The sequence below is a fragment of the Geotrypetes seraphini genome, chromosome 1 (genome assembly GCF_902459505.1).
Source record: "Geotrypetes seraphini chromosome 1, aGeoSer1.1, whole genome shotgun sequence".
Taxonomy (NCBI): Eukaryota; Metazoa; Chordata; class Amphibia; order Gymnophiona; family Dermophiidae; genus Geotrypetes; species Geotrypetes seraphini.
In genome coordinates, this window is record NC_047084.1 from 294,231,110 (window position 1) to 294,258,007 (window position 26,898).

The following is a 26,898-nucleotide window of genomic DNA, read 5'->3' on the forward strand; positions in this document are numbered from 1 at the left end:
GCCTGTGCTGGGCTGGACTGGGCCTTGAGCATTTGCGCATGCTCAAGGCCTTCTGGTCTCGCTCTCTCCGAGATTCTGAATCTGAGAATCTCAGAGAGAGCGAGACCAGAAGGCTTTGAGCATGTGCAAATGCTCAAAGTCCAATCCAGTCCAGTCCAGCCTAGGAAGGCAAGAGGGAGGATCTCCGATGCACCGGAGCCAAGCCCAGAAGAGGGAGCATCTTCAGGCACCGTCACCGGCATGTCCTGTGCATTGGTGCTGGTGCATAATCGGGGTAAGGGATGTCGTTTTGGTGCTCGGGGGGAGGGGGGGAGGACGATGCAAGCGGGGTGGGGAGGGGATGCCGGATCGCAGGGGGTGGCGCTCGTAAATCAAATCAAACTCTGTTTCTGAGGTGCCGATTTTGCAAATGTTTTGCTTGTCTCGCAAACCAGTGCACTCGTAAACTGAGGTTTGACTTTATATAATAATAATAATAACTTTATTCTTGTATACCGCCATACCCAGTGAGTTCTAGGCGGTTCACATTAGGTATGGATAGACAAATATGAATCGTGAACAAATCCTATTGCTTCCCAGAAGGGGACAATGATGAGTCCAAGATAGTATACAGTATATGAGCATAAAAAGATTTATTATAATTGTAAACCATTGTGATATTTAATAAATAAATATTTATTGAACAATGGTATACTGAGTCTTGCAACTAACATTCACAGAATGGAAAGGGGTATTAAAATACTTAAGGTGAAAGCAAACTAGGATTACCAATTTTTTGAAATTGAAAAACTTGCCAGCTTCTCCATTCCATGCCCACCTATGTTCTGCCCCCAACAAACAGCTGCGGTGAAGGCAGCAGTGCAGGCCTCAGTGTCTGCAGGCCACATTAAAGTCTGGGGGCCAGGAGAGAGGAAACGTACAAAAGGTTGTACTCTTAACCCCACTGAGCCACTGTCTCCCAACACACATGCTTCCCTTATACAGCATTAAAGCCAAATTCTGCATCCACAGAACCCCTAGCTCTCTCCCAACTATGGATGCAGAGCATAGCTAGGATGTTTCTCCATAGATCTCATCATACAAAAATTTGATTCCAGTATTATCTCATTAACATAAACCTTCTCAGTACTGTGCATTTTGTAGAGTACAAAACTCTAAAAAGTCAGGATCCTGACTGAGGAGGCTGCAATGAAGATACACCAGACCCACATACCACGGATAGCAAGGACAGTCCAGAGCTACTAGGATCACCAATCCTGCAGCTGACTCAATCAACCAGAGGCTACGGAGAGAGAGAGAGATAACGGTTACTGCGGATGGGCAGAATAGATAGGCCATTTGGTCTTTATCTGCCATCATGTTTCTATGTAAAGGAGCTTGTGAGCTGGCCAGGGCTGAACCAATGTGTCTAAGCCCAAGCTTCCCGATTCTGTCCTCTGACTGATGAAGCGCATGACTTTCGAGTTCTTGGCTGAAGCCATCATGTCCATCTATGGCTCGCCCCAGTGCTGCACTATAAGATGGAACGCTCTTTTGGAGAAAAGACCATTCCCCCGGATCCAGGACCTGTTGATTGAGGAAGTCCGCTTGCACATTTTTGACTCCAGTCATGTGTGCTGCGGATAGGACTAGAAGATATGAACCTCTGTCCAGCAGAACAGCATTCAAGCTTCCTGGCCCAAGGGAGTGTTTCTCGTGCCCCCTTGCCGATTCACATAAGTCATCGCCATGGCGTTGTCTGAAAATACTTGCACTGCTTTTCCTTCCAGAATGCTCTGTCGAGTCCTCAATGCCAGATGAATGGCCTGAAGCTCTAGACAATTAATCGATCAACACTTCTATGACAGAGTCCACTGTCCCTAAATGGAGTGATCTCCGCAATGAGCCTCAGTCTGTTAGGCTGGCATCCATCATGATAGTGGTCCACTCTGTGATCCGAAGAGGCTTGCCAGTACTTGCTAAGGCAGACAATTGGCAAATCAGCAAATCACAGGGCAGGTTCCAGGAATAGTGTGTGGATTTAGGTAAGAACCTAATCTTTCGTTCTTATACAATCCCACTCTATTCCTGGACTATTGGGACATAACAGAACAGTCCTGTAGAATCAGGGTGGGACTGATGAGCCCACTACCAACACAGGAGTTAAAAGCAGCATTTTGCTTGGCCACTATATCGATCCTACTACTACTATTTATTATTTCTATAGCGCTGAAAGGTGTACGCAGCACTGGACATTCTAGCACACAGTCCCTGCTCAGAAGAACTTACAATCTAATTTAGACAGGACATTTCAGGGTTGGGGAGATTATAGTGGCTATAAGACTTAGTGAAAGTATACAAAGAGGGCTAGGTTTCAGCCCTGCAAATCTCCTCCAATGAGATCACTAACAACTCAGAGAAAATAAACCTCTGGTAGAATGAGTCCTCACCAAGAGGGGAAAGGGGGCTGTTTACCGGCTGCCATGTAAGCAGAGGAAATGGCCATATGGATCCATCTGGAAATGGCGGTCCTGGAAGCTGGAAGCTTGTGGGTAGGATCCGCCAGTACAAAAAGAAGGTCGAAGAGATGAAAAACATTCGTAACCTCCAGGTACCGCAACTGGCTCCTGCATACATCCAAGGACCACAACATAAGATCCTGTTCCCTCGAATCGGAGGAAGCAAAGGTAGGTTAACGTAGAAAACCAAGACCACTTTCGGAAGAAAGGAGAACAGTGCGCTTTACCACACCGAAATCCAAAATCCATAGAAAGAGATCCTGGTAGGAGAGACACAAACAAGGAAACCCTGTGGGTGGAAGCAATGGCCACCAGGAAAACAGTCTTAACCATAAAATTCACTCAAAATGCTCGCGCCAGGGACCCATAAGGTGGGTGAACCAGGGATCGAAGAACCAGATTGAAAGTCCAGGATGGACAGGATAACCACAGTGGGGGGCCAAAGCCACAAAAACACTCCACAGAAAACACACAACATCCAGAGGAGAGGTCAGGGAGCCCCTTGGGGGATCAGAACTCAAACGAGCAAGACCTGCAATCCGGACTTGAAGAGCATCCACAGTGAGACCTTGTGAGAGGCCGTACTGAAGAACTCCAGAATCCAGGGAACTGACAGCACAGACAGATCTTCGTGCATCCAGTCGCACCACTCCTGATAACATCTCCAAGCCTTCACATGGGCAGCAACCATAAACCTCTTCGTGTTGCGGAGGAAAATGGTAATGACAGCGGGAGGACAGCCCCCGCCAACCAAGACCACGCACTCAATAGCCAGGCCATAAGACCAAAATGATCCAGATCCTGCACTGTAATTGGGCCCTACATGAGGAGGATACGAAATCTGAAGCCCCTGCTCTCGCTAAAACTGAACCAAGTTGGCATACCACAGGCACCTTAGCCAGTTGGGCACGATAAGGACCACCACACTCCTGTGAGTTGTTATTCATTTCAATAGATGCCCGGGAAAAGCACAGCTCACAAAAAAACAGCAGTTTGGTGATTTTAAGGGGGGTGGGGGGTGCTAGGGCATACTCCCAAACCAACTTAAAACACCCTTTTGAAGATCTCACAAAATCGCTGATTCAGGCTGTCAGCCTTATACTCATTGTGCAATGTGCTGCCTGGAACTGCATACAGAGAAGCTGAAACTGCTTACAGGCAGATCCTCTGCCTCAACAAGCAAACAAAATGGACTGCTGATCTTCTGACTGTCCTCCCGGCCTGACACTCACCTCTGCCACTCTGGGACACATCGCGGACATGCCTGGCGGAGTAAACACAGTTGGCCCTGATCCTGGGAAAACCACCATAGAGTTACCCAGCCTGCCCCGAGCCCTGACCTGAAATGCAGGTTGTCTAGAGGGAGTACTGCCCTGCAGTCAATCCCCTGGAAGCAGACTTAATGTCAAGGTCTGCAATCTCCCACAGTCAGGGGAACCTCTGCAGCACAAGGGCCAAAAACGCAATGGAAACGATTGAATATAAACATGAGCAGAAAAAAACAAGCTCCTACAGTTTGGCTTGTAGGAAAGAAACTGATTTCCAGCGGGGGGGGGGGGGGGGAGAGGGGGGAGGAGCTGTCCTCAGGTAAGAAGGGAGGAGCTCAAGACTCTGTTATGAGGCTTCCTACAAGCTCTTAACAAGCATGGGAAAATAACCCAATAGTCCAGGAACAGAGTGAGATTGTATAAGAATGCCTCTTATTAATAATCTCTGTAGTGTGCTGGGAGTGAAAGCCAGATTGTAGAGGATCGAGAATCTGTCGAGTTGAAAGGATGTATAACAGCATGCTCGAGTAGCTTGGATAGGTTCAGAAGAAGGAAGACAGGGCGATAGTTGGACAGGCAAGTGGGGTCCAGGGAGGGTTTTTGAGAAGTGGCTTAACCACCATATGTTTGAAGACAGCAGGGACAGTTGCAGTGGAAACAAATAGATTGAGAATATGGCATATGGGAGGGATAACAATATGTGAGATGGGGTTGAGTAGCGTGATGGGAACAGGGTCTGAGGGGCATGTAGTAGACTTGGCTGAAGACAGAAGTTGTGCAGTTTCTTCCTCTGTGATTTCAGAGAAGGAAGAAAAGTCAGCGGTACTTGATGGAGGGACAAGAGGGTGGGACCAAACAGGAGAAGCTTCCTCAGTTTTTTGGGTGAAGGATGGTGGGTAGGGGAGAAGGATGAGACTTCAAGGACAATCTTGCGGACCTTGAGATGAAAGTAATCAGCCATAGTCTGGAGAGAGAGAGGAGGGGTCGGAAGTGGGGGCGCTTTGAAGAGGGAGTTAAGTGTTGCAAAGAGTCGACAGGGTTGGAAGAAAGGGAGTTAGTTAGTTGGATGAAGTAGTCTTGCTTGACTCGTGTAAGTGCAGAATTAAAGGAGGTCAGCATAAATTTAAAGTGAAGAAAGCCAGCACATGTGCGAGATTTGAGCCAAAGACGATTAGCACTGCGGGTACAGGAACGTAAGTAATGGATGTTGGGAGTGAGCCAAGGTTGAGGTTTGGTACGCCTGACAGAGCAAGAAACGGGGAGCTAGGGAGTCCAGAACAGAGAAGAGAATAGAGTTGTATGATTAGACCGCTTCGTGGACAGACTTGGATAACATAGTAGAAGCAAGAAGAGGTGAAACAGTGGTTGAGAGCGATGAAGGATCGAGGGCTTGAAGATTTTGAAACCTCTTGGAGATGATTGGGCGTGGCAGAGAAGGAGGGTGAGTAATGGTGAAGGTTATCAGATGGTGATCAGAGATGGGGAGCAGTGAGGTAATATGGCAAAGAGACAATGGGGATTGGAAGAAAGGAAATTAGTTGGATGTAGTAGTCTGGAGGTCAGCATAAATTTAAAGTGAAGAAAGTCAGCACGTATGCGAGATTTAAGCCAGAGGAGCTTGGCACAGCAGGTACAGGAACATATGTAATGGATACTGGGAGTGAGCCAAGGTTGAGGGACAGAGCAGGACCAGGGTGCAGAGCCTGGCAGGGACGGGGAGGGGGGGGCAAGATGGAGAGCCTGGCAGGCCAGAGAGCGAGGGGGACTGGGTGTAGATCCTGGCAGGATACATGAATATTAACACACACCCCCAGCCTATATTCGAGTCCTTTCTTCCTCCTTTTTTGGGGGAAAAGGGTATCTCAACTTATATTTGGATTGTCTTATATTTGCGTATACAGTGCTCTCCCGGTCATTCGCGGTTCCGGTCATTCACAGATTTTCCGACCGCGAATGACCAGGCAGGAGAGGACAGCTGCAGTGGCAGGAAAGAGCAGCTGGAGCACCGGCAAGTGAAGGAAATCACTCGCGGTATGCTTTGCCCGCCTCTTCCTGCACTAAAGTCGGGCCTCACCAATCAGGAGCTGTGTGTCAAAGCAGCTGCTGATTGGTGAGGGGAATGGAGGAGTGAAGAGATCAAAGATTCCATTAATACTCTCATATCCCTTTCCCTCTATGTTGGAAGGATAAAGAAATCAACTTCACCAGAAAAACCGGTGAAGTGAGCAAGGCCTACTGAGCCCAGAACCTGCATGGTGTATTATCTGCTGGAGATAGAGAAATGCTGAATATCCGTGCGCACACAGTGCAAATCATATGGAACTATCACTGGATGGAGATCAAGAGACACGACCCACAAATTCTGGACTGGTCAGGTAAAGATGCAAAGAAAACACCCTTGCCATCCTTCCAGCACTGGCCACTGCTTCAATACTGTTTCACTACATTGAAAATAAGTATATAATTACTCCATGGTCTCTTCCCTGCTTTGTGAACCTGTTATGCACCACTATCATGTATATTCCCTCAGATATTTGCACCTGCAAGTATATAACATGGCATTTTTTTCATTATTGAAACTTGGTTACCAAGCAATCATTCCTTAAACTTTCTTGTTTTTGTACCTTCTTCTCCCTCAAGCATGTGCATTCTGTTGCAGATCCTAGCATCATCTTAGCTAAAAAAAAACTTATTTGCTACCTAACCTACTGCTTACCCTGATTTTTCTGTCACTTTAGTTCCCACCTTAACCCCAACTCAATTGTTTATCAACTTCCTAGGTTGGAAAAGATTAAAAACTTTACGGAAATCTGCATAACCCACACTTAGCACTGACACCTGATTCAATTTCCTGGCCAGCCAAATGAAGAAATCAGATTCATCCGACACGGTATCTTCCTAGTAAAACTGCCATTTATTCTTCAAAGCCCACAAGATTCAAAGCACTTGAGATTCCTTTCTTCAAAAAAGGCTTTATAAAATTTTTCTACCACTGAAGTTATACTAACCAACCCAAAATTTCCAGTCTTTTCCCCATTAATAATCCATTTTTCTCCAGTCATGCAGAATTACTTCCAACTCCAAGGATCTATTTAATATCTTTATTAGCAGACTTGCTAGAACCTCTCTCAGCTCCTTTAATAACCTATGATGTACCCCATTTGGCTAAAAATGCTTTGCTTACCTTGCTTCTGATTCAACCCAACCCTTTCTTTCTTCAACAAATGACGACACATCTACCCACTACCATAGTTAGATTACTACTGATTGTCAAGTAATTTCCAATTCATTATCCAGTGAATATCATTCAAAAGTATTTAACATTTATGATTTTTCTTTTCCTTCCCCATTCATTTTTCTTTCTCCTCTCAGACTTACAATTCCATCATTGCCCTTTCTTGCACCTAACAAAAAAGAAAGGTCTTGCCATTTCCTTTAAAGTCAAAGCCTAATTTCAGTGTGTATTTCTAATATGCATTTTTTTAAAAACCCAACAAAAATCCAATGTTGCTTGGATATATTTTGTCCTTTCTGCATTTTGTTTACTGACTTACACATTCTGGAATAAACTCTGTGGTTTCCTACCGAAGATCATGCCTGAAAGACTGAAGCAATGGTATGGTGTCTGTTGTGAGGATAAGATAGCAAAATACTCAGCTTATTATATTTTAAGGAAAAAGAATGGGCACTACACATGGTCAGGCTACCCTCTACTCTGCAGTATCACCAAAACAGGCATGCACTTCTACAGCATTGCTGGACATACACATGTCTGTATAAATACATAGAACAAACAAACCCTGTACCATGAAGCTTAACAATCTAAGACAAAAATATCATCAAGGAAGGCTTCAGGAAATATATTATGGTAAACATCAAAATAATATTTAGAAGCCAAGTATTTAGAAGCGGGGGAAAAAAAAACACATCTTTGGTCCAATTTGCCCTTTTTTAAAAAAAAAAAATTTCACTCTCCCTTTCTTCCCAAGTTTCTCCCCTCTTGTGGCAATGGCAGAAACTCCTTTGCCCTACCTAGACATCCAAACACAGCAGCGACCTTTCTTCATACAAAAATTCTGGTCTGAGCAATCACCCCCTCACTCTCCCCCCCCCTCCACAGTTGAACTAGGGCCGGATTCTCAAAACTCAGTGTGCCTTTAACGGAGATCACTAAACTAGTCCTAGCCAGTTTAGCATGCCAGTATTTTACCTCCCGGTTCTCAGAATGGCTCATCTTGATCTTTTCCAAGCTTCCTAGCAACATCCAATTCTGCCATGCAAATGTAGTACAAGGTCATCTAATATAATAAAACACTAAGCCGCGCATGCGCACTCCCACCTGCGTGCGTCCGTTTTCCGTGAGATGTAGGGCACCTCAGGTAGGAGTGCGCATGCGCGCAAATCTCTCTCTCTGGCAGGTCATCGGCGTAGTCTTTGCTCCTTTCCCCGGCACACTCCGGCACACCCTGTTCAGCCTCCCATCTGACCCTACCTTTGGCTCCCTTAGTCCCTTGTCGCCGCTCCTCTTCTCTTCCCGCCCCGCGGTCCCGACAAACGTCCTTACTCCAGCAGGGACCGCAGCACTCTAAACACGCTGCTTCGCGGCCTGCTACTGCCCTGATTTGCTCTGCCCGACACGGCAGAGCAAATCAGGGCAGTAGCAGGCTGCGAAGCAGCGTGTTTAGAGTGCTGCGGCCCCTGCTGGAATAAGGACGTTTGTTGGGACCACGGGAAGGGGGTGGCAAGGGACTAAGGGAGGCAGGCAGGGTTCCTGAGAGAAGCCGCTGAGCACTTTTACACCAAAAAAAAAAATAAAAATTCCAGTAAGGGACGACGTGGAGGGGGAGGGAAATACCGCTATTGCACCACATACCCGCTCTCACAGATCTTTCAGTACTCTAACGAGCAAAATACCCTTACAGCTGGAACACCTCCGTGGTAATAGCATGCGCATTCAACGGTTGCTTCCGAAGGCACCGACACTGAAGAAAAGGTTGTTTGTTGTTTTTTTTAAAAATACTTGCATTTTGTTTTGGGTGAAGGGTGTGTGCTGGGGAAGCTGTTAACTATTGTGCATTGCTTTAGGTAAAGGACAGAGTGGGGGGGGGTGCTGGGAAGGGGCCCAGGGAGCAATCTTGCTTTCCTTGGGGGGGGAGGGGTGTGATTGGTGGTAAAAGGAAGGGAGTGCAGGGAAGGAGTGCTGCTGGACATGGGGGAGAGACAGAAAGGAAGAAAGACAGACAGATGGGGCCAGGGAGAAAGAAAGAGAAAGAAAGAAATGCCTAAGTCTACACATCTATTCTAGCACCCGTTAATGTAACGGGCTAAAAAACTAGTTGATAATAAAATGGTATTACAATGAGGTAATTAATATTAAAAAAGCACTCCAGGCAAGTCTCTATCAATGCCATGTGATTCTCCAAATGAAGCACTGGATTTTTAACAACCCAAAATCACTGACTGGTCCAGGGGTGCTGGTACTGTGAAAAGTAATGGGTAAAAAAATTTCAAAAGCATATGTTTCTAGTGTGTGAATTGGAGATGCATTTTGAGTGTGTGTATTAAAGGCACATCTTATTCACGTGCTCGTTGAAAGCTGATGATTGACTTTCCCCACGCCTATGATGTGTGCTCACACCTATGATATGCTGCCTACAGCATAGCTTTTCCTGGCATGTACATCTTTATTCCTCTTTCTATGGACTATTCTGCACATATGCCGATTGCTATTAGCAGCAGCTAATACCTCATGGAAAGCACAGTTACTTACCGTAACAGGTGTTATCCAGGGACAGCAGGCAGCTATTCTCACATATGGGTGACGTCATCGACGGAGCCCAGATGCGGATGCCTCGCAAGCAAACTTGCTTGAAGAAACTTGAAGTTTCGAGTCGTCCGTACCGCGCATGCGCGAGTGCCTTCCCGCCCAGCGCAGGGCGCGTTTCCTCAGTTCAGATAGCTAGCAGAGAAGCCAACCAGGAGAGGTGGGTGGGTTTTAATAATAACTGTGCTTTTTCCCAGGACAAGCAGGCAAGTATTCTCACATATGGGTGACCTCCAAGCTAACCAGAATGGGATTGTGGGAGTGTTGGCAATTTAGGAGAAAAAATTTTGTAATACTGTTTGACCAAACTGTCCATCCCGTCTGGAGAAAATATCCAGACAATAGTGAGAAGTGAAGGTATGAACCGAGGACCAAGTAGCAAATTTCCTCAATAGGTGTAGATCTGAGGAAAGCTACTGAAGCTGCCCTTGCTCTGACTTTATGGGCTGTGACTTTACTGTGAAGGAGTAATGCAACCTGGGCATAGCAGAAAGAGATACAAGCCGCCATCCAGTTGGAAATGGTACACTTAGAAATAGGATGGCCCAACTTATTTGGATTGAAGGAAACAAAAAGTTGAGGAGCAGTTCTGTGTGGTTTGGTGCGTTCCAAGTAGAAGGCCAAAGCACATTTACAGTCCAGAGTATGAAGAGCTGATTCTCCAGGATGAGAATGAGGCTTTGGAAAAAACACTGGAAGTATGATGGATTGGTTGAAATGAAATTCCGAGACCACTTTAGGTAGGAATTTAGGATGAGTACGAAGAACCACCTTGTCATGATGGAACACAGTGAATGGTGGGTCAGTAACTAAAGCTTGCAGTTCACTGACTCTTCGAGCGGAAGTGAGGGCTGTTAGTAACACCACTTTCCAAGTGAGATACTTCAGGTGAGCCTTCAATTGGTTCAAATGGAGGCTTCATGAGTTGAGTAAGGACAGCATTGAGGTCCCAAACCACAGGAGGCGGTTTGAGAGGAGGTTTAACATTGAAGAGTCCTTTCATGAATTTGGAAACCACTGGATGAGCAGAGAGGGGTTTCCCTTCAATAGGCTGATGGAAAGCCGCAATTGCACTGAGATAGACTCGGATAGATGTAGACTTGAGGCCAGAATTGGATAAGTGCAACAAGTAGTCCAAAACAGAAGATAAGGAGGAATGCTGAGGCTCCGTATGATGAGAAAAACACCACGTAGAAAATCTAGTCCACTTTTGGTGATAGCATTGTCTAGTGGTAAGCTTCCTAGAAGCTTCTAAGACATCTTTTACAAATTGAGAAAACTGAAGAGGAGTTATGTTGAAAGGTACCAAGCTGTCAGGTGTAGAGACTGCAGAGAAGGAAAAACTGGTAGAAGGTATGGCTCCCTAGTGCTGAGTTGAAGTAGAAGGGAGTACCAAGGTTGTCTGGGCCACCGAGGAGCGATTAGAATCATGGTGGAATGATCGTTCTTCAACTTGACTAGAGTCTTGAGAATGAGAGGGAATGGAGGGAATGCCTAGAGGAAGAGATTCGTCCATTCCAGAAGGAAAGCATCTGCCTCGAGGCAGTGAGGAGAGTATATCCTGGAGCAGAACTGAGGCAGTTTGAAGTTGTGGGGAGCCACAAAGAGGTCTATCTGAGGGGTTCCCCATTGTGAAAAAATGTGATGAAGAGGCGAGGAATGGAGAGTCCATTCGTGAGGTTGCAGAAGATGACTCAAGTTGTCTGCCAAGCAATTCTTCGTCCCTTGAATGTAGACAGCTTTGAGGAAGGTGTTGTGGCGGATTGCCCAGTTCTAAACCTTCAGAGCTTCTTGACAAAGGGAGGCAGAACCCGTCCATTCTTGTTTGTTGACATAATACATGGCGACTTGGTTGTCCGTCCGGATGAGGACTACCTGGTCACGAAGAAGATGTTGAAAAGCGTTGAGAGCCTTGAAAATTGCTCTGAGTTCCAACAGATTTATGTGACATTGACGATCCGTACTGGTCCAGTGGCCTTGAGTACAGAGACCATCGAGATGAGCACCCCAAGCGTAGGTCGAAGAGTCTGTCGTGAGGACCTTCTGATGAGGGGGTGTTTGAAAAAGCAAGCCTCTGGAAAGATTGGAAGAGAGCATCCACCAACGGAGAGACTTCTTGAAGGAAGGAGTGACTGAAATGTGTCGAGAAGGAGGGTCGCAAATGTGCATCCATTGAGATGCCAGGGTCCACTGAGGAATTCTGAGGTGAAGCCTGGCAAAAGGAGTCACGTGTACTGTGGAGGCCATATGACCTAGAAGTACCATCATATGTCTCGCTGAGATGGAAGAGCGGGAAGACACTGTATGACAGAGTTGAAGAAGAGCTTCCAGACGTTGTTGTGGAAGGAATGCTCTGAGTTGGACAGTGTTCAGAACAGCTCCAATGAATTGTAGAGTCTGTGAGGGTTGAAGTTGAGATTCGGGAAAGTTGATTTTGAATCCCAAACTTTGTAGGAACCAGGTAGTCCGTTGGGTTGCTACAATAACCCCTTGAGATGTGGAATCTTTGATGAGCCAGTCGTCGAGGTAGGGAAATATCTGAAGATCATGGTTCCGAAGAGCTGCCGCTACCACTACCAGGCACTAGGTGAACACTCTGGGAGATGAGGCCAGGCCGAAGGGTAGTACTCTGTATTGATAATGCAGATTCCCCACCTGAAATCTGAGATATTGACGGGAGGCCGGATAAATGGGGATATGAGTGTAGGCCTCCTTGAGATCCAGAGAGCATAACCAGTCGTTCTGCTCAAGAAGGGAATAAAGAGATGCCAGGGACAAGATTCGAAACTTTTCTTTGACTAGAAATTGGTTGAGAGCCCTGAGATCCAGAATGGGTCGCAGATTGCCCGTCTTCTTCGGAACAAGGAAGTAACGGGAGTAAAACCCCCTCTTCTGCTGTTCCAAGGGAGCTGGTTCGATGGCATGGAGAGAAAGCAGAGCTTGAGCTTCCTGAAGAAGAAGGGCGGTCTGGGATGGATTGGAAGGATACTCTCTTGGAGGAAGCTCTGGTGCAACCTGAGTGAAATGAAGAGAGTATCCTTCCCTGATGATGGTAAGCACCCAGAGGTCGGATGTAATTATCGTCCATCGGTTGTAAAAATGATGGTAACGACCTTCTAAAGGGGGAAAAGGAGACAGAGACAGAACAGTGGAGGTTATGCTCTGTTTTAAAAAGTCAAAAAGGCTGAGAAGCCTTAGGTGCAGCAGAAAGTTGGGGTTTCTGTTGCTGTTGTTTCATAGGAGGGCGAGTATAAGGAGCCGGCTTTGGAGCAAAACGCCTTTGATAGATAAGAGCAGGGCTGGCAGGCTTGGCAGGAGCTGGCTTTGGCTTAGATTTGACTATAGAAGCAAAAGATTTTTCATGGTCAGATAATTTCTTGGTGGCTGCCTCGATGGATTCATCAAAGAGGTCATTGCCTTCACAAGGAATGTTAGCTAACCGGTCTTAAAAGGTTAGAGTCCATGTCAATGGTACGAAGCCAGGCAAGACGACGCATAGCTACAGAGCAAGCAGCCGCTTGGGCAGATAACTCGAAAGCATCATAAGATGATTGGAGGAGATGCAGACGTAATTGAGAGAAAGAAGCAATGACTTCCTGAAACTCAAAATGCATTTGGGTATCCAAATAATTCAAAAACTTTGGTAGAAGAGAAAGAAGAAATTCAAAGTAAGTGATGAAATGAAAATTATAATTGAGGACTTTAGAGGACATCATAGCATTCTGGTAGATGCAACGTTCAAATTTGTCCATAGTTTTCCCTTCCCTTCCAGGATGGACGGTGGCATAAACCTTGGAAGGATGGGACCTTTTCAAGGAGGACTCGACAAGCAGGGATTGGTGAGATAACTGAGAATTGTCAAACCCTTTGCGATGCACAGTCTTATATCTGGAGTCCAATTTTCCTGGAACAGCCGGTATTGAAAAAGGTGTTTCCATGCAACAACCAAAAGTCTGATTCAAAAGCTTATGAAGTGGAAGCTTAAGAGACTCTGCCAGAGGTTGAGGAAGATGCATGACTTCGAGATACTCCTTAGAATATTTGGAGCCAGTATCCAATTGAATATCCAAGTCTACAGCCATCTGTCGCAGGAAAGACGAGAAAGATAGCTGATCTGTCAATGCTTTGCCCCAAGAAGGACTCGAGGAGGTCGAGGCAGCCTGTGTTGAAGAAGCTTCAACAGGGAAAAAGGCATCAAAGGAACCTGGTGACTTGGACGAGGCAATCGAGACCGGAACATCCTCGAGGTCCGGCATCGGAGACCTCGAACGAGGAGTCGGTGGTCTGGTCAAGGTTGGAGTAGATCGAGGCTTCGAGGAAAATGGTCTATCATGAGAAGAACGATGCCTGGAAGGATGCCTCGATGAAGGTCTCGAATGTCGGTGAGAACTGTGTCTGGAACCAGATCTCGAGGATCGAGGAGATTTCGCCTCGGAGACATAGGCAGCCGATGCCGATGTATGAATAGGACTAGAGGCTGTAGATCGAAGCTCCAGAGGCTTGGTGGAGGAACCTCGATGCACTCTCAAAGACTCTGCTCCTTGTTTAGAGTGTGAGGATTCTCGTTGAGGCACTCGCAAAGAATCTGCTCCTTGCTTTATGTGCTTGGATGCCAGACCAGACACTTGCAGAGACTCTGCTCCCTGCAAAGAATGTGTAAGTTCAGATAGGGCAAAGGAAGCGGCTCGAGCTCACAGGAGTCTGCTGAATGCCCAGGCTGGATAAGAGGAAGCAGTTTGGGTCCCATGTTAGTAAGGAACTGAATAAACTGCTTCTCTAACATGGTCTGTAAAGAAGCCGGCAAGGATGGATCCGCGTCTGAAACTGGACCACCTGCTTTGGCTGGAGGTTCCTTCGAGGTAGTGCAAGTGTGCTTCAGCTTGGGAGTCTTAGACACTTTAATCACCACTGGCGGAACCAACTGCTGAGCTATCTGACCTGAGGAAACAGGGGAAGATACAGGAGCTGACATTGAAGCAAGAGCCACTGCAAAAGATGAAGGTCTGATGAGGCTCGAGGTGGAAGCAGTAGGCGAAGAAGGAGCCTCGGTGGAAGTCGAGGCCGAAGACGCCTTCGAAGTCGAGAGATCAGGAGACTCCATCTCGAAGAGCTTGTCCACCAAAATGCAACGACACTTGAAAGCACAAGGCTGAAGTGTTTGGAAAGGCAGGCATGACCTAGGATGTTGTTTTGGCCCAAGGCACTTGAGGCAGCGTCCGTGAGGGTCTGTAGGAGAGATCGCGTGCTGACACTTGCTACATCTCTTGAAGCCCATAGCAGGACGGAACATAGAAGGAAAAATAGCCGCTACAAAATCAAAGCCCTCGGGCTGCGGCTGAGCGGCCTGAACCGGGAAACGGAAGAAGAAAAATAATTTTTTTTTTTTTTAAACTAGAATAAAATAAATAAACTAAAGACAGCGATTCGTGAGGAAAAAAACACAAACCGCGGTTGAGAGAAGGCACAGAGGAACGAAGTTAAACGCAGAGAGTCAAAGACGGACTTCTCGGCTCCGCGGAAAACTGAGAACTGAGGAGACGCGCCCTGCACTGGGCGGGAAGCCACCCGCGCATGCGTGGTGCGGGCAACTCGAAACTTCGAGTTTCTTCAAGCAAGTCTGCTTGCGAGGCGTCCGCATCAGGGCTCCGTCGATGACATCACCCATATGTGAGAATACCTGCCTGCTTGTCCTGCTTGGGATAAATTAGGTTTCCCTCTGCGAACCTCATTTGCATGCGAGGTTCTTTGAGATTCGCTTTTCTGACTCATTAGATTGAGGGCCACTACAGTGACCCACCAAATTTTACTGGTGAGTTTTGAGAATCCAGTCCCTAGTGCCCATAACTTTTCTAGACCTGGTAATCATGGTTAAAGATCAAGGTGGCCCAAATCAGAAAGAGCTAGGATTCAAAATTCATATAAAACAAATGACATTGAAGAACCAAGAAATGCAGTCTACTGTCTCAAGTAGTACTTGTGAAAGGTGCCAGACTGATTGCACCCAGAACTGAAGTTCTTGATTCAATCACAAAATTTATAACAGTATGGCCAGTGACAGTACAAGCTTCCCCTCAATAGTGCTCACAAGCAACTAATAAGTTGGAATGCTTTCAGGATCCCCCTCTAATCTTTCACCTCTCCTGAAACAAAAATGCCAACTACCAGCAGGTTTTAGAGCAGGAACCCATCCACTACAATACATACAAAAAGTACACTTCTCCCTCTAAATTCGCAGGTTTAGGACTTGCGGCTTCGGTTATTCATGAGTTTCTAAACCCTGACCCACCCCCGTCTCCCGGACCTCTCCACTCCTTACCTGGTGGTCTACCAGTGAAATGGGACAGGAGCAATCTTCCTACGCTCCTGCCCCGTGCAAAGCCGTGAACAAAAATGGCTGCTGCGAGTTCCTATGGTCTCATGAGACTACAACAGGGGAACTCGCGAAAGCCATTTTTGTTCAGGACTCTATACAGGGTAGGAGCACAGAAAGATCGCTCCTGCCCTACTTCACTGCTAGACCACCAGGTAAGGTGTGGAGAGATCCGGGAGGTGGGGGTGGGTCAGAGTCAGCTCTAAAATTATTCACAATCTTTCCATATTCGCAGGCTAGCTCTGCCCCTAACCCCCACGAATTTGGACAGGGAAGTGTAATAAAACCTCAAGAGTCACCTAGTGGTTTTCAAATGGCAACAGCCTGTTATTTTACTGAGCTGAAGCAGATGTGATTTGGTAAATAGAAGTGCCCTAATTTTGTGTCAAATCTCTCTTTCTATTCATTTGTATGAACTGAAAAATGTAATTAAATCTTAAAGTAGTTGGCATTCAAAGTAATTGTGTACTTGTGAAACTCCACAGACTAGCGTGTCTCTTGAAAAGCAAAAGGATGATACAATTATGGCTATCAAAAAGAATCACTCTGGAACATCAGATTTGCACATTCAATACATATGGTACTAACCTCGGTTTGTGAGCAGTATCTTTGGCATCTTTTGAAGCAAACCAGCTGCTGGTCTTACTCCTCTCCTCAGGATCTGAAACAGTTTGAGAAAGTCCCATCTTCTCTCCTAAGCTCTTAGTACCAGAGTCACCTTTTCCACTACCATGGTGGAAGATACTTGTCTTGGAACTCTTATCTTCCTTTTTTGTATCTTCTTGATGTTTCTCTTTAGATTCCAATGAAAAGAACATTGGCACTGCAATTTGGACTGGCTTAGTTTCCAAACGGTTATTCACAGCTTTAGATTCATTTTCACGCTTGTCGATGACTCCAGTATTGATTGAAACCTTTGCATCCTCTTTTCCCGAGATAATGGGAGGCGTCCTATTTATATTTTCTGTGTTATCAGACCTCCATTTGGCAGTTTCTGGATGTGCAGGAATGGATTCAGGGTGGCCTTGCACCTCAGGTTTTTTTGTGATATTCTGTAAAGATCTAGACACTGGTGAAGACTTTTCTAGTACATTCAATACAGACTTTGGTGCAGGGTCTTCAGCATAAACATGGCTTCCATTGATGCACAGTGAGGATTTTGATATAGGGCTGCTCTTTGGTTTTAGGTTAGAGATGGCTTTAGGTTGAGGTAAAGCATTAACCTGGCTTGCTTCATCACTGAAGGCTCTCTTGTGAGTCAGTCGTGGCGAGGCATCGTTCTTAGCTATGAAAAAGAAATTATTACAATGAGGGACAGGCATTTACTGTAAGCCTTTAGTTAAAACAGAATAACCTAAAATTGCCAAAATGGAAAATAGAGAAAATATTAAATGGCTTAAAAAAAACAACAAAAAAACCTTCAGTTTGAAGGGACAGTTGGGAGGGAACAGGGCTTTTAATAAGCCAGCAGCAATGGTCTCACTTCACATCATCATGTGGAGAACTCAGACAGAAATACAATAACCTCCATTTGCGGCTAAACTGGTGCTTTGCTCATTTTGTTCAGACATTTCCTTCATAACCCAGGTCAATCATCAGCATCAATTTTACCAACGGATATGGGGTGAAGGCTTAATAAAGATCTCTTTTGAGCATTTTTGCATTATTTAACAGTACATATTTTGTTTAGTTTATAATATGAAAATCTCACTTTAAAATCAGTGACACCAACTTTGTTAAAATTTTTGAAATGTTCTCAATTGCATGTCTCTTCTTGTAGAAAGATGCACTGTCACAAGGACTCATTTTAACTCAAATGGTCTTATTTTAAAAGAGAGGCTCTCAAAAACAGGGCTTGGGACACACAAAGCCAGTCTGATTTTCATTATTTTTATTTATTTATTTCAATTTATTTCTCACCCTCCCAGAAAGCTCAAGGTGGGTAACATAATGAATGCACATGAGATAAATTTGTTTGCATTGCCTCCTCTGTATGCAGATCTCTCACATGCATCCTGAAAACCTGACTGGCTATGTATATCCCATGGACTGGCTTGAGAACCCTTATTTTAAAAGAATAGTTTTAGGAGCATACTCTCTCAACACTTGGTATTCATCCACAGTCCAAGGATTGCCAGTGGATTACGTTTTTAAAATATCCCTAATGAATATGCATGAGAGATTTTCATGCCTACTATCTTCACTGTAAACTGACCTATTGGTGGCCCTTGAGGAGTAGGGGTGAAGACCAAGGCTTTAAGTTAAAAAAAAAAAAAAAGTTGATTTACGGTCCCACTCTCGTTCTCTTTATGGAGGCCGAACCTTCAAAAAGATATAAAAAGGATGGAGTCGGTCCAGAGGAATGCTACTAAAAGGGTGCGTGATCTTCGTCATAAGGAGTATGGGGACAGACTTAAAGATCTCAATCTGTATACTTTGGAGGAAAGGCGGGAGAGGGGAGATATGATAGAGACGTTTAAATACCTATGTAGCCACCTTGGTGGAAAATGCTATTAAACTTCTAATGCGTTCGTACATTACTCCAGTTTTAATTAGGAAATATAATAAGCAGAGTGATGCTACCTGCTGGAAAGGATGTGGTAGAAGAGGTACATTCTATCATATGTGGTGGGAATGTCAAAGGGTACAGAGGTTTTGGGAACAAGTATTTGACTACGTGAGCAGATTAACTTAGACTCCACTTAAGCTGAATGCCAAAAGGACATTGTTGGGAATAAGAATAGAAGGTTTAACTTCCTTTCAATTTAAACTTTCAGACTTGGCATTTATAGCTGCCAGACTGACACTAGCTCAGCAATGGTGTATGTTAGAGGTACTAGTCTTCAAAAAGAGACGATGAATCTCAAGCGTCTGCGGTTATTACCGTTAGAACTAACCTTGGTAAATAACCTACATGCAGACTATCATCGGTCCAATTGTCTCAATATAGTTTTATGTGAACATTATTTATTTATATCATTCTTTTAGACTATTTTTAGAAGTTCTTTTAGTATATATCTAGTGCATTTGTTGCTATATACCTATTGCTGTAGTTTAGACCAGTGTTCTTCAACCTTTTTACACCCGTGGACCGGCAGAAATAAAAGAATTATTTTGTGGACCGGCAAACTATTAAGACTGAAAATTTTAAAAAACATTTCCGCCCCGTCTCCGCGAGCTCAGTCCCCGCAAATCATCTGATCCCATCTACACAAGCCGCAGTTATGATTTTATATTGAACGTATTTTATTAAAGTATAAAAAGAAACATTATTCTGAACAATTGTGATTTTATAAATACAAATATACAGAGCACGGACCAACAGCAGCTCTCCCTTTATCCAGCAGCTTCCCAGCCTCCTACAGTGGCTTCCTCCCCTTCCAACAGTTCTCAGTACTTGCCTGCAGCAGTGATTTACTTAGGCAGCCTTGGATCCGTGCCACCTCTGAAGAAAGAGGAAATTGCTGGTGAATCACTGCCCTGGCAAGTAGGAGAGCTGCAGGGAGGGGAGACAGCCCCCGTTGAACTGCCGACTTGATCTCGCCGGCCCTGTGCAGACTGGCAGAAATTTTTTGCGGACTGTCACTGGTCCGCGGACCGGCGGTTAAAGAAAAGTGGTTTAGACCACTCTTTTTCAACCTTTTTACACCCGTGGACCGGCAGAAATACAAGAATTATTTTTTGGACCGCAAACTACTAGGACTAAAATTTAAAAACCCCGTTTCCGCCCCATCTCCGTGAGCTCGGTCACCTCAGTAACTATAGAAAAATAGACAAATATAGTGCAAAATATAGACAGCAAATATAAATTCTCAAAACTGACACGTTTTGATCACTAAATTTAAATAAAATCATTTTTCCTATCTTTGCTGTCTATTGATTGATTTCATGGGTGTCTGGTTGCGTTTCCTTCTGTCTGTGTATCCTTTCTTTCATTTCTTTCTTTCTGCACTCAGGCCCAAGAATTGTCCCTTTCTATTCCCTCCCTCTTTCCTTCCTATGTCCTTAGTGCCCCCAGTGCCTCCTTCCCAAGTCCTTAGTGCCCCCAGTGCCTCCTTCCCAAGTCCTTAGAGCCCCCAGTGCCTCCTTCCCAAGTCCTTAGAGCCCCCAGTGCCTCCTTCCCAAGTCCTTAGTGCCCCCAGTGCCTCCTTCCCATGTCCTTAATGCCCCTTCCTGTCTTTAGTGTCCCCAGTGCCTCCTTCCCATGTCCTTAGTCCCCCTTCCTGTATTTAGTGCCCCCAGTGCCTCCTTCATATCTCTTTAGGGCCTCCAGTGCATCCTTCCCATGTCTTTAGTGCCCCCAGTGCATCCTTCCTATGTCCCTCTCACTGCTTTCCACACTTTGTCCCTCCCCCACCCCTTATCTTAAGCCAGCCTGCCTGCCTGCCTGTCTACCTCTCTCCCTGGCCAAAGTCAGCCTGCTTGCCTGCCTACCTCCTTCCCTCCCTGCCCCGCTAAAAAAAAAAAATCCTCCCTCCTTCTTTTCCCCTGCTCTTACCACCCTGCTGCTGCTAAAGCCAACAGGAAGTCTTCTTTCCGACGTCAATTCTGACATCTGAGAGGACGTTCTGGGCCAGCCAGGCAGCGATTGATAGGATTTTATTTCACCAAGATAAAAATTATTCCAAGATTATTATATAAACTAGTGTTTAAGCCCATTACATTAATGGGTGCTAGAATAGATGTGTATTTCTCTCTCTCTCCCCCTGCCCCCCATCTGTCTGTCTTTCTTTCTGTCTGTCTCTCTCCCTACCCCCGTCTTTCTCTTTCTTTTTTTCTGTCTCTCTCCCTGCCTCATCTTTCTTTCTTTCTGTCTGTCTCTCCCTCCCAACACAGCTCTCTCCCAGCAAGGTTAACTCAAGCGCACCCTTCCCCCCAAACCAAAGCAAGATCGCTCCCTGCCCCCCAGCACAACCCTCCCCCAAATCAAAGCAAGATCACTCCCTGCCCCACCCAAGCACACCCCTCCACCAAAGCAAAGATCGCTCCTTGCCCCCCCAGCACACCCCCTTCCCCCAAAGCAAAGCAAGATCGCTCACTGCCCCCACCCAAGCACACCCCCTACCCCCAAACCAAAGCAAGATCACTCACTGCTCCCCCAGCACACCCCCTTCCCTCAAACCAAAGCAAAATCGCTCCCTGCCCCCCCCCAGCACACATTTGTGGCTGCAGTGGTCTTCTTGTGGAAGGTCTCGGCTTATCTGAGTGAAGCGTTTCAATCTCTTGGCAGGTTCTGACAGCTGTACAATGTGAGAGCAGCACACTGAGATGTCTCCCGTTTTTTGTGTTTTCTGAAGCAGCTGTGGCAGGGCCCACTGTGAGATTGGGGTGCTAGCGGGGGGGGGGGAGTTGCCGCCGTGGTGGTCTATATTGGCTCCGGCCTCGCAGTGTCGCAGAGGGAGGACAATGTGAAAACTGCCACAGGCTCCTGCTTGCAAAGGGGAAACCGCCGCAGGCTCCTTAAACTGCGCATGCGGAAGCACAAAGACACAGAGTTTCAAGTGTGCATGCGTGCTAAGAGTTTTATTATTATTGATGCAGTTTTAAATATCAATCTAACTAGATCTGCAGTACTTAAGATCAGGTCAAGAGTTTCAGCTTGAAAGTAACACGAGTCAAGGCTGGATATGAGATCAAGCAAGTCTTTAAAAGGAAGGAAGGGGTGAGTAAAGTAAATAAGATTCTGTGTATCGTTTAAGATATTTCCCTAACCCATATTTATTTTCTCCTGTGCTTCGACTACATTAGACAGACTGTCATCTAATAGTTCTTTTTGCTTATTTCGGAGAAACCAGTTCTCGTAGGTAGCATTAAAAAAATTTGAACCAGACAAAACCTTATTATATATGAGAGCAAAAACTTCTAAACACTGAATCATGACAGACGTATTGCAGACAGATGCTGTGCCAGCTTTTTATACAACTCCACCACCAATATACCAACAACCAATCTACACTAACTTCCTGCTACACTCTGGGTTCTGCAGTGTAGTTAACTGCACTGAACTATTCATTTTGCGTGTTTTAATATTGCCAAACCCATTTCTGAAAGCTCAGCCAAACCCAACCATCACTTTCCAGAGGCAAAAATACTTGAGTACCTGAACAAATTCATATAAACCATTCTGAGCTCCCCTGAGAGAAAGGTATAATAAAATGAATGAATAAATAAAAAAGGGTAATCAAGGAACTGAAAGAGGTTATATAGCTGAACTGCTGCAACTAATAACTATTCTGTCGATCAAATCGGGAAAGATTCCGGAAGACTGGAAAGTGGCGAATGTTACGCCGATCTTCAAGAAAGGTTCGAAGGGAGATCCAGGAAAATACAGACCAGTGAATCTGACTTCGGTACTGGGAAAGATGGTAGCGGCGCTAATAAGAGACCGCATCATCGATCACCTTGACAGACACAAACTGATGAGGACCAGCCAGCATGGCTTCAGCAAAGGAAGATCTTGCTTGACAAACTTACTACACTTCTTCGAAGGAGTAAATGGGAAGATAGACAAGGGCGATCATCTATCTAGATTTTCAGAAGGCATTCGACAAGGTTCCTCAAGAGAACCCTTGTAGAACCCCAACCCCTAAGACACTTCGCTCAGGGAGAAAACCCTCTGGCTGTCTCACCAAACAGAAATGGATTCATGGGAGCGTGAAGAAGCTGGCCATCCTCGCCAAATAGCTTTAAGACAATATAAACAGAAAAAGAAAAAATTGTCACCAAAATATATCAACCAGAAAACAGTGTCATTATACTAAGTAATGCATACTATCACCAATCAAACCAGAGTCCAGCAATTGTTCAGACCCCAGCCTTTGGATGGTCCATAGATGTGCTGGATTGTTGACGATGCAACTGGCCCTTGCCCTTGGTGACCCTCTGCCATTTAGGTTGTGGTCACATATTTAAGGTAGTTGATCGCAATTGCTGCAGTATTGGGGTAGGCCCCTGCTGAGAAAAAATATCTTGGGCCTCCTCATTTTCCCAATGAGGATCAAGCTAGTTTTGTGGAGAGCCTCACCCAACTTCTTCTGTGGAATGCTGAGGGCTACCTGCTCTTGGAAGGGAATTTCAATCTGACATTGAGCCCTGTGCTAGACAATTCAGCTGCTCATGTTCATTATGCGGGTTCTCACAGAGGGATTATAAAGAAGTTTTTGACGCAATGGGAACTGGTAAACTTTTGGAGGGGGCTGCATCCCCAGACCAGGGATTATACTTATTTTTCAGCCTTCCATAAAATGTTTTCCAATATAGATTACTGGTTTGGGGATCCCTTTATCTTACATAACCTTAAAGCCTTTGAGATCCTTCCACATACAAGGTCCTTTAATAGTGGAATTTTCTATATTTGGACCTGATCAGGGACCCCGCTAATGGCATCTTAATGATGTTCTCTTGCTGGACCCCCTTAATGTGACCCAGATTAATAGTAAAGATTAGTCTGAGTTCTTTTTCAATGACACTAGGGAAGTCAAACCAGGCTGTGAAGAGAGGCAGATAAATTGTTCTACAAATTCATCTTCGCAAAGTGGCTTTAAGTAAGGAGCAGTCCTTGATACAGCAAATTAATAACTTAGAAGCAGAAATTAAAGGGGTGGATACTTCCCCATCTCTGGTTCAGCAGCTTCATGAGTCACATTTAGCCTTACACAAACTGAATTTGGAGACTTTAGCATCTCAGTAGGAAAAAGTGCAACAATCCCACTTTGAATCTGGCAATAAAGCTAGTCACTTATTGGCTCATAAATTAAAGAAGCAGGCAGTAAGCAATTTTATCCCGCCCATTTACAGTTCGGATGACACATTAAGCCACTCCTCCTCTGGTGCCATTCAGGAGTCCTCCACACAATTTTACACTACAGCGGGAGAGATGCCTTCTGCTGAATCATAATATCCCCCCCCACCTCAGACCCCTCTTCTCCATACCTTTAATTAGATGACTGACCGGAGGGATGCCTACTCTTTCCGGCCAGCTGGCCCGCCTCTTCCAAGACAATGAAGCCATCGGCACAGTGTGCAGCGGCTGCTAAAAAGGCAAATAAAACGCTAGGTACTATCAAGAAAAGTATTACAACCAGAAGGAAAGAAGTTATCCTGAAGTTGTATCGGGCGATGATGGTGCGCCCCCATCTGGAGTACTGCCTCAAATATTGGTCGCCGTACCTAAAAAAGGATATAGCGATACTCGAGAGGGTTCAGTAAAGAGCGACACGATTGATAAAAGGTATGAAAAACCTTTTATATGCTGAAAGATTAGAGAAACTGGGGCTCTTTTCCCTAGAGAAGCGGAGACTTAGAGGGGACATGATAGAGACTTACAAGATCATGAAGTGCATGGAGAAAGTGGAGAGGGACAGATTCTTCAAACTTTCAATAAATACATGAATGAGAGGGCATTCAGAAAAATTAAGAGGGGATAGATTCAGAACCAATGCTAGGAAGTTCTTCTTCACCCAAAGGGTGGTGGACACCTGGAATGCGCTTCCAGAGGGTGTCATAGGACAGAGTACGGTATTGGGGTTCAAGAAGGGATTATATAACTTCCTGAAGGAAAAGGGGATAGAGGGGTATAGATAGAGGATCACGATACAGGTCCTGGACCTGATGGGCCGCTGCGTGAGCGGATTGCTGGGCACGATGGACCTATGGTCTGATCCAGCAGAGGCACTGCTTATGTTCCCCTCTCCGGTACATCCTGGAGTGCAGCTGGGATGCACTGGGGAGGGGTGTGGGGCTCTGATTGGCCCAGGTTGTTTTAAGGTCCTTCCCATAAGTTCTTTTGAGGAAGGACTGTCTCTTCTATATTTTGGTGTACAGCACTGTATATGCCTAGTAGGGCTATAGAAACGATTTGTAGTAGTAGTGTAGTTGTGTGTGACCAAGGTAAGGGATTCTTCTAGTGTGTAATTTCTGTGCAGGTATTTTAGCCATATGTACTGGCATCCTAAGGCTTTGGGCGATATTTACAGTGCTGCCTTTTGAAATATAGAGATGGAGGGCTGAAGAGATGAAAGGAGGTGGTGGAGAGGAAAACAGCGGCAGTTCAAAAAAGTGTGGGATAAACACAGAGGATCTCGAATCAGAAAAAATTAAGGCCGGTACAGGACAGTCTTGCACGGTCTATGTCCGTATATAACGGGCTGAGGAGGGCTACAATGGCTGGGATGGTTTAAATGGGCTAGAGTGAGCTTTGATGGAGACTTCAGTATATGGAACCTAAGCATAGTACCGGGCAGAGCTTAGGTTCTGGCCCAGCAATAGCCAGGAAGAAGGAAAATTTAAATTAAATCAGTAATTTAAAGAGTGGATAGGGTTGGGCAGACTGGATGGACCATTCCGGACTTTATCTGCTGTAATCTACTATGTTATTATATTGAAGTTCTAGATTAGTGCTCGTTTGGTATGTTTCAACACTATCCAGGCAGCAGAGATTTCTGGGACATGTGGTAAAATACAGTACTTAGCTACAGTTAAACTCATACTCTGGATGAAGCACACTGGTTATGATGATACTATTGTCTCCCTGAATATAAAGCAGAGCAGGACTTCATTTGTAGATAAAATGGAAGTGGAATTCTGCAGACAGGAGGGTCGGCAGCAGGACAAGGGCAGGCGTAATAGAAAAAGAGGGAGTAAATTAGGCACCAGACTGAGGGGGAGATGCTCAAAAGCTTGCCGTACTAAGTAAGACTGATTGCAGAACGTCTTACTTGCAAGGTAGCTTGGCCTCAGATGCACAAAAGTGTTCTCGGGGTGGGGGGAGGGGGGGCTCTTACCAATCATGGTAGCAGCTACCGAGAACCCTATGCAATTACATTAGAAGGAGCTTATTAGTATTAAAATGAGCATTCCTTGTAATGTACAATAGAGAACGCCCACCTCTTACTGTGCAAAATTTTCCCGCAGGTCTGGAGCTGCCGGTAGCTGTTTGTGCTTGTTCTATGTGCATGTGTGTCCCGTGCTTAACAGCTGCATTCTAACCATAGGCACAGGACATACATGTACATAGAACAAGCACAAACAGCTGCATCCAAATTACATATGAAACTCAAAAAATAAATAACTTGCTCGAGAGCTCCAGTGATCGCAGAAACTGTAATGGGCCTGCGCATAAGAGCTGTGCCTACTGCTCAGCTCTCGTGCGCAGGCGCCAGATGCAGTTTCTCTCCCTTTCGCCAAGGTACTCATCACAAAGAGCGTCTATATAATTTGCATGATATTTGTGCTGAGCATAGCCCGGTCAGAAGAAAAATCGCTCCCAACCCGGTGTTTTCCACAGGGTTGCCGTCCCGACTGTCTTCTATTCTTGTACAAGTTCAGCCCCTCCCCACTCCTTTCCCTGAAGGCTGCCTGGAAGGAGGGGGCTGCAGTATAACACCCCTGCTGCTCTGAAATCTGAAATGAAGAGGGTAAACTGTTTCTCCTGAAATTAAGCACTGAAATTAAGCACTGTCCGACTGCAAATCAAATCTGCTTCTTAAAAAGGTTCTCACCCACTTGTGGGTCTCACCATGTTGCCACTTACTACTGGGGTTAAAAATGACAACCTCCTGGATTTGGTGGTCTATAATGCAAAGTGATTGCAAACCGATTAATTAGGAGCAAGTTACTAAATGCGATTGCATGGCCCACTCATAGATCCAGAATTCTAATTTCTTATTTCCTTTAATTACTTTTATTGGGTGGTACCATTAACAATAAAACCAACCACAGAAAAAGAGAAAATGACCTATGTTCCGACAAAATGGAACAAAAGTCTCTGGGTGTAACAGGAACCGTTGAGAAATGAAAAGGTTTATTCAAATGAGGTATCCAAATATAAAAATATGTATAATCATCAAAAGTCCATGTATCAGGAGTTATACAAACCACTAATTGCTCATAAAAATGTTAATATCTACCAGAACCAACCCGGTCCGTGTCTCGGCGTCT

General features: G+C 45.3%; 1 protein-coding gene across 1 annotated transcript in view; it reads right to left on the minus strand.

The window, feature by feature from the left end:
* RAB11FIP5 (RAB11 family interacting protein 5) overlaps positions 1 to 26,898 on the minus strand; it is a 222,345-nt gene that overhangs the window by 96,174 nt on the left and 99,273 nt on the right. Inside the window, exon 3 of the mRNA XM_033953658.1 lies at positions 16,549 to 17,245. Coding sequence (XP_033809549.1) covers positions 16,549 to 17,245 — 697 coding nt within the window. The remainder of the gene's footprint in view (positions 1 to 16,548; positions 17,246 to 26,898) is intronic.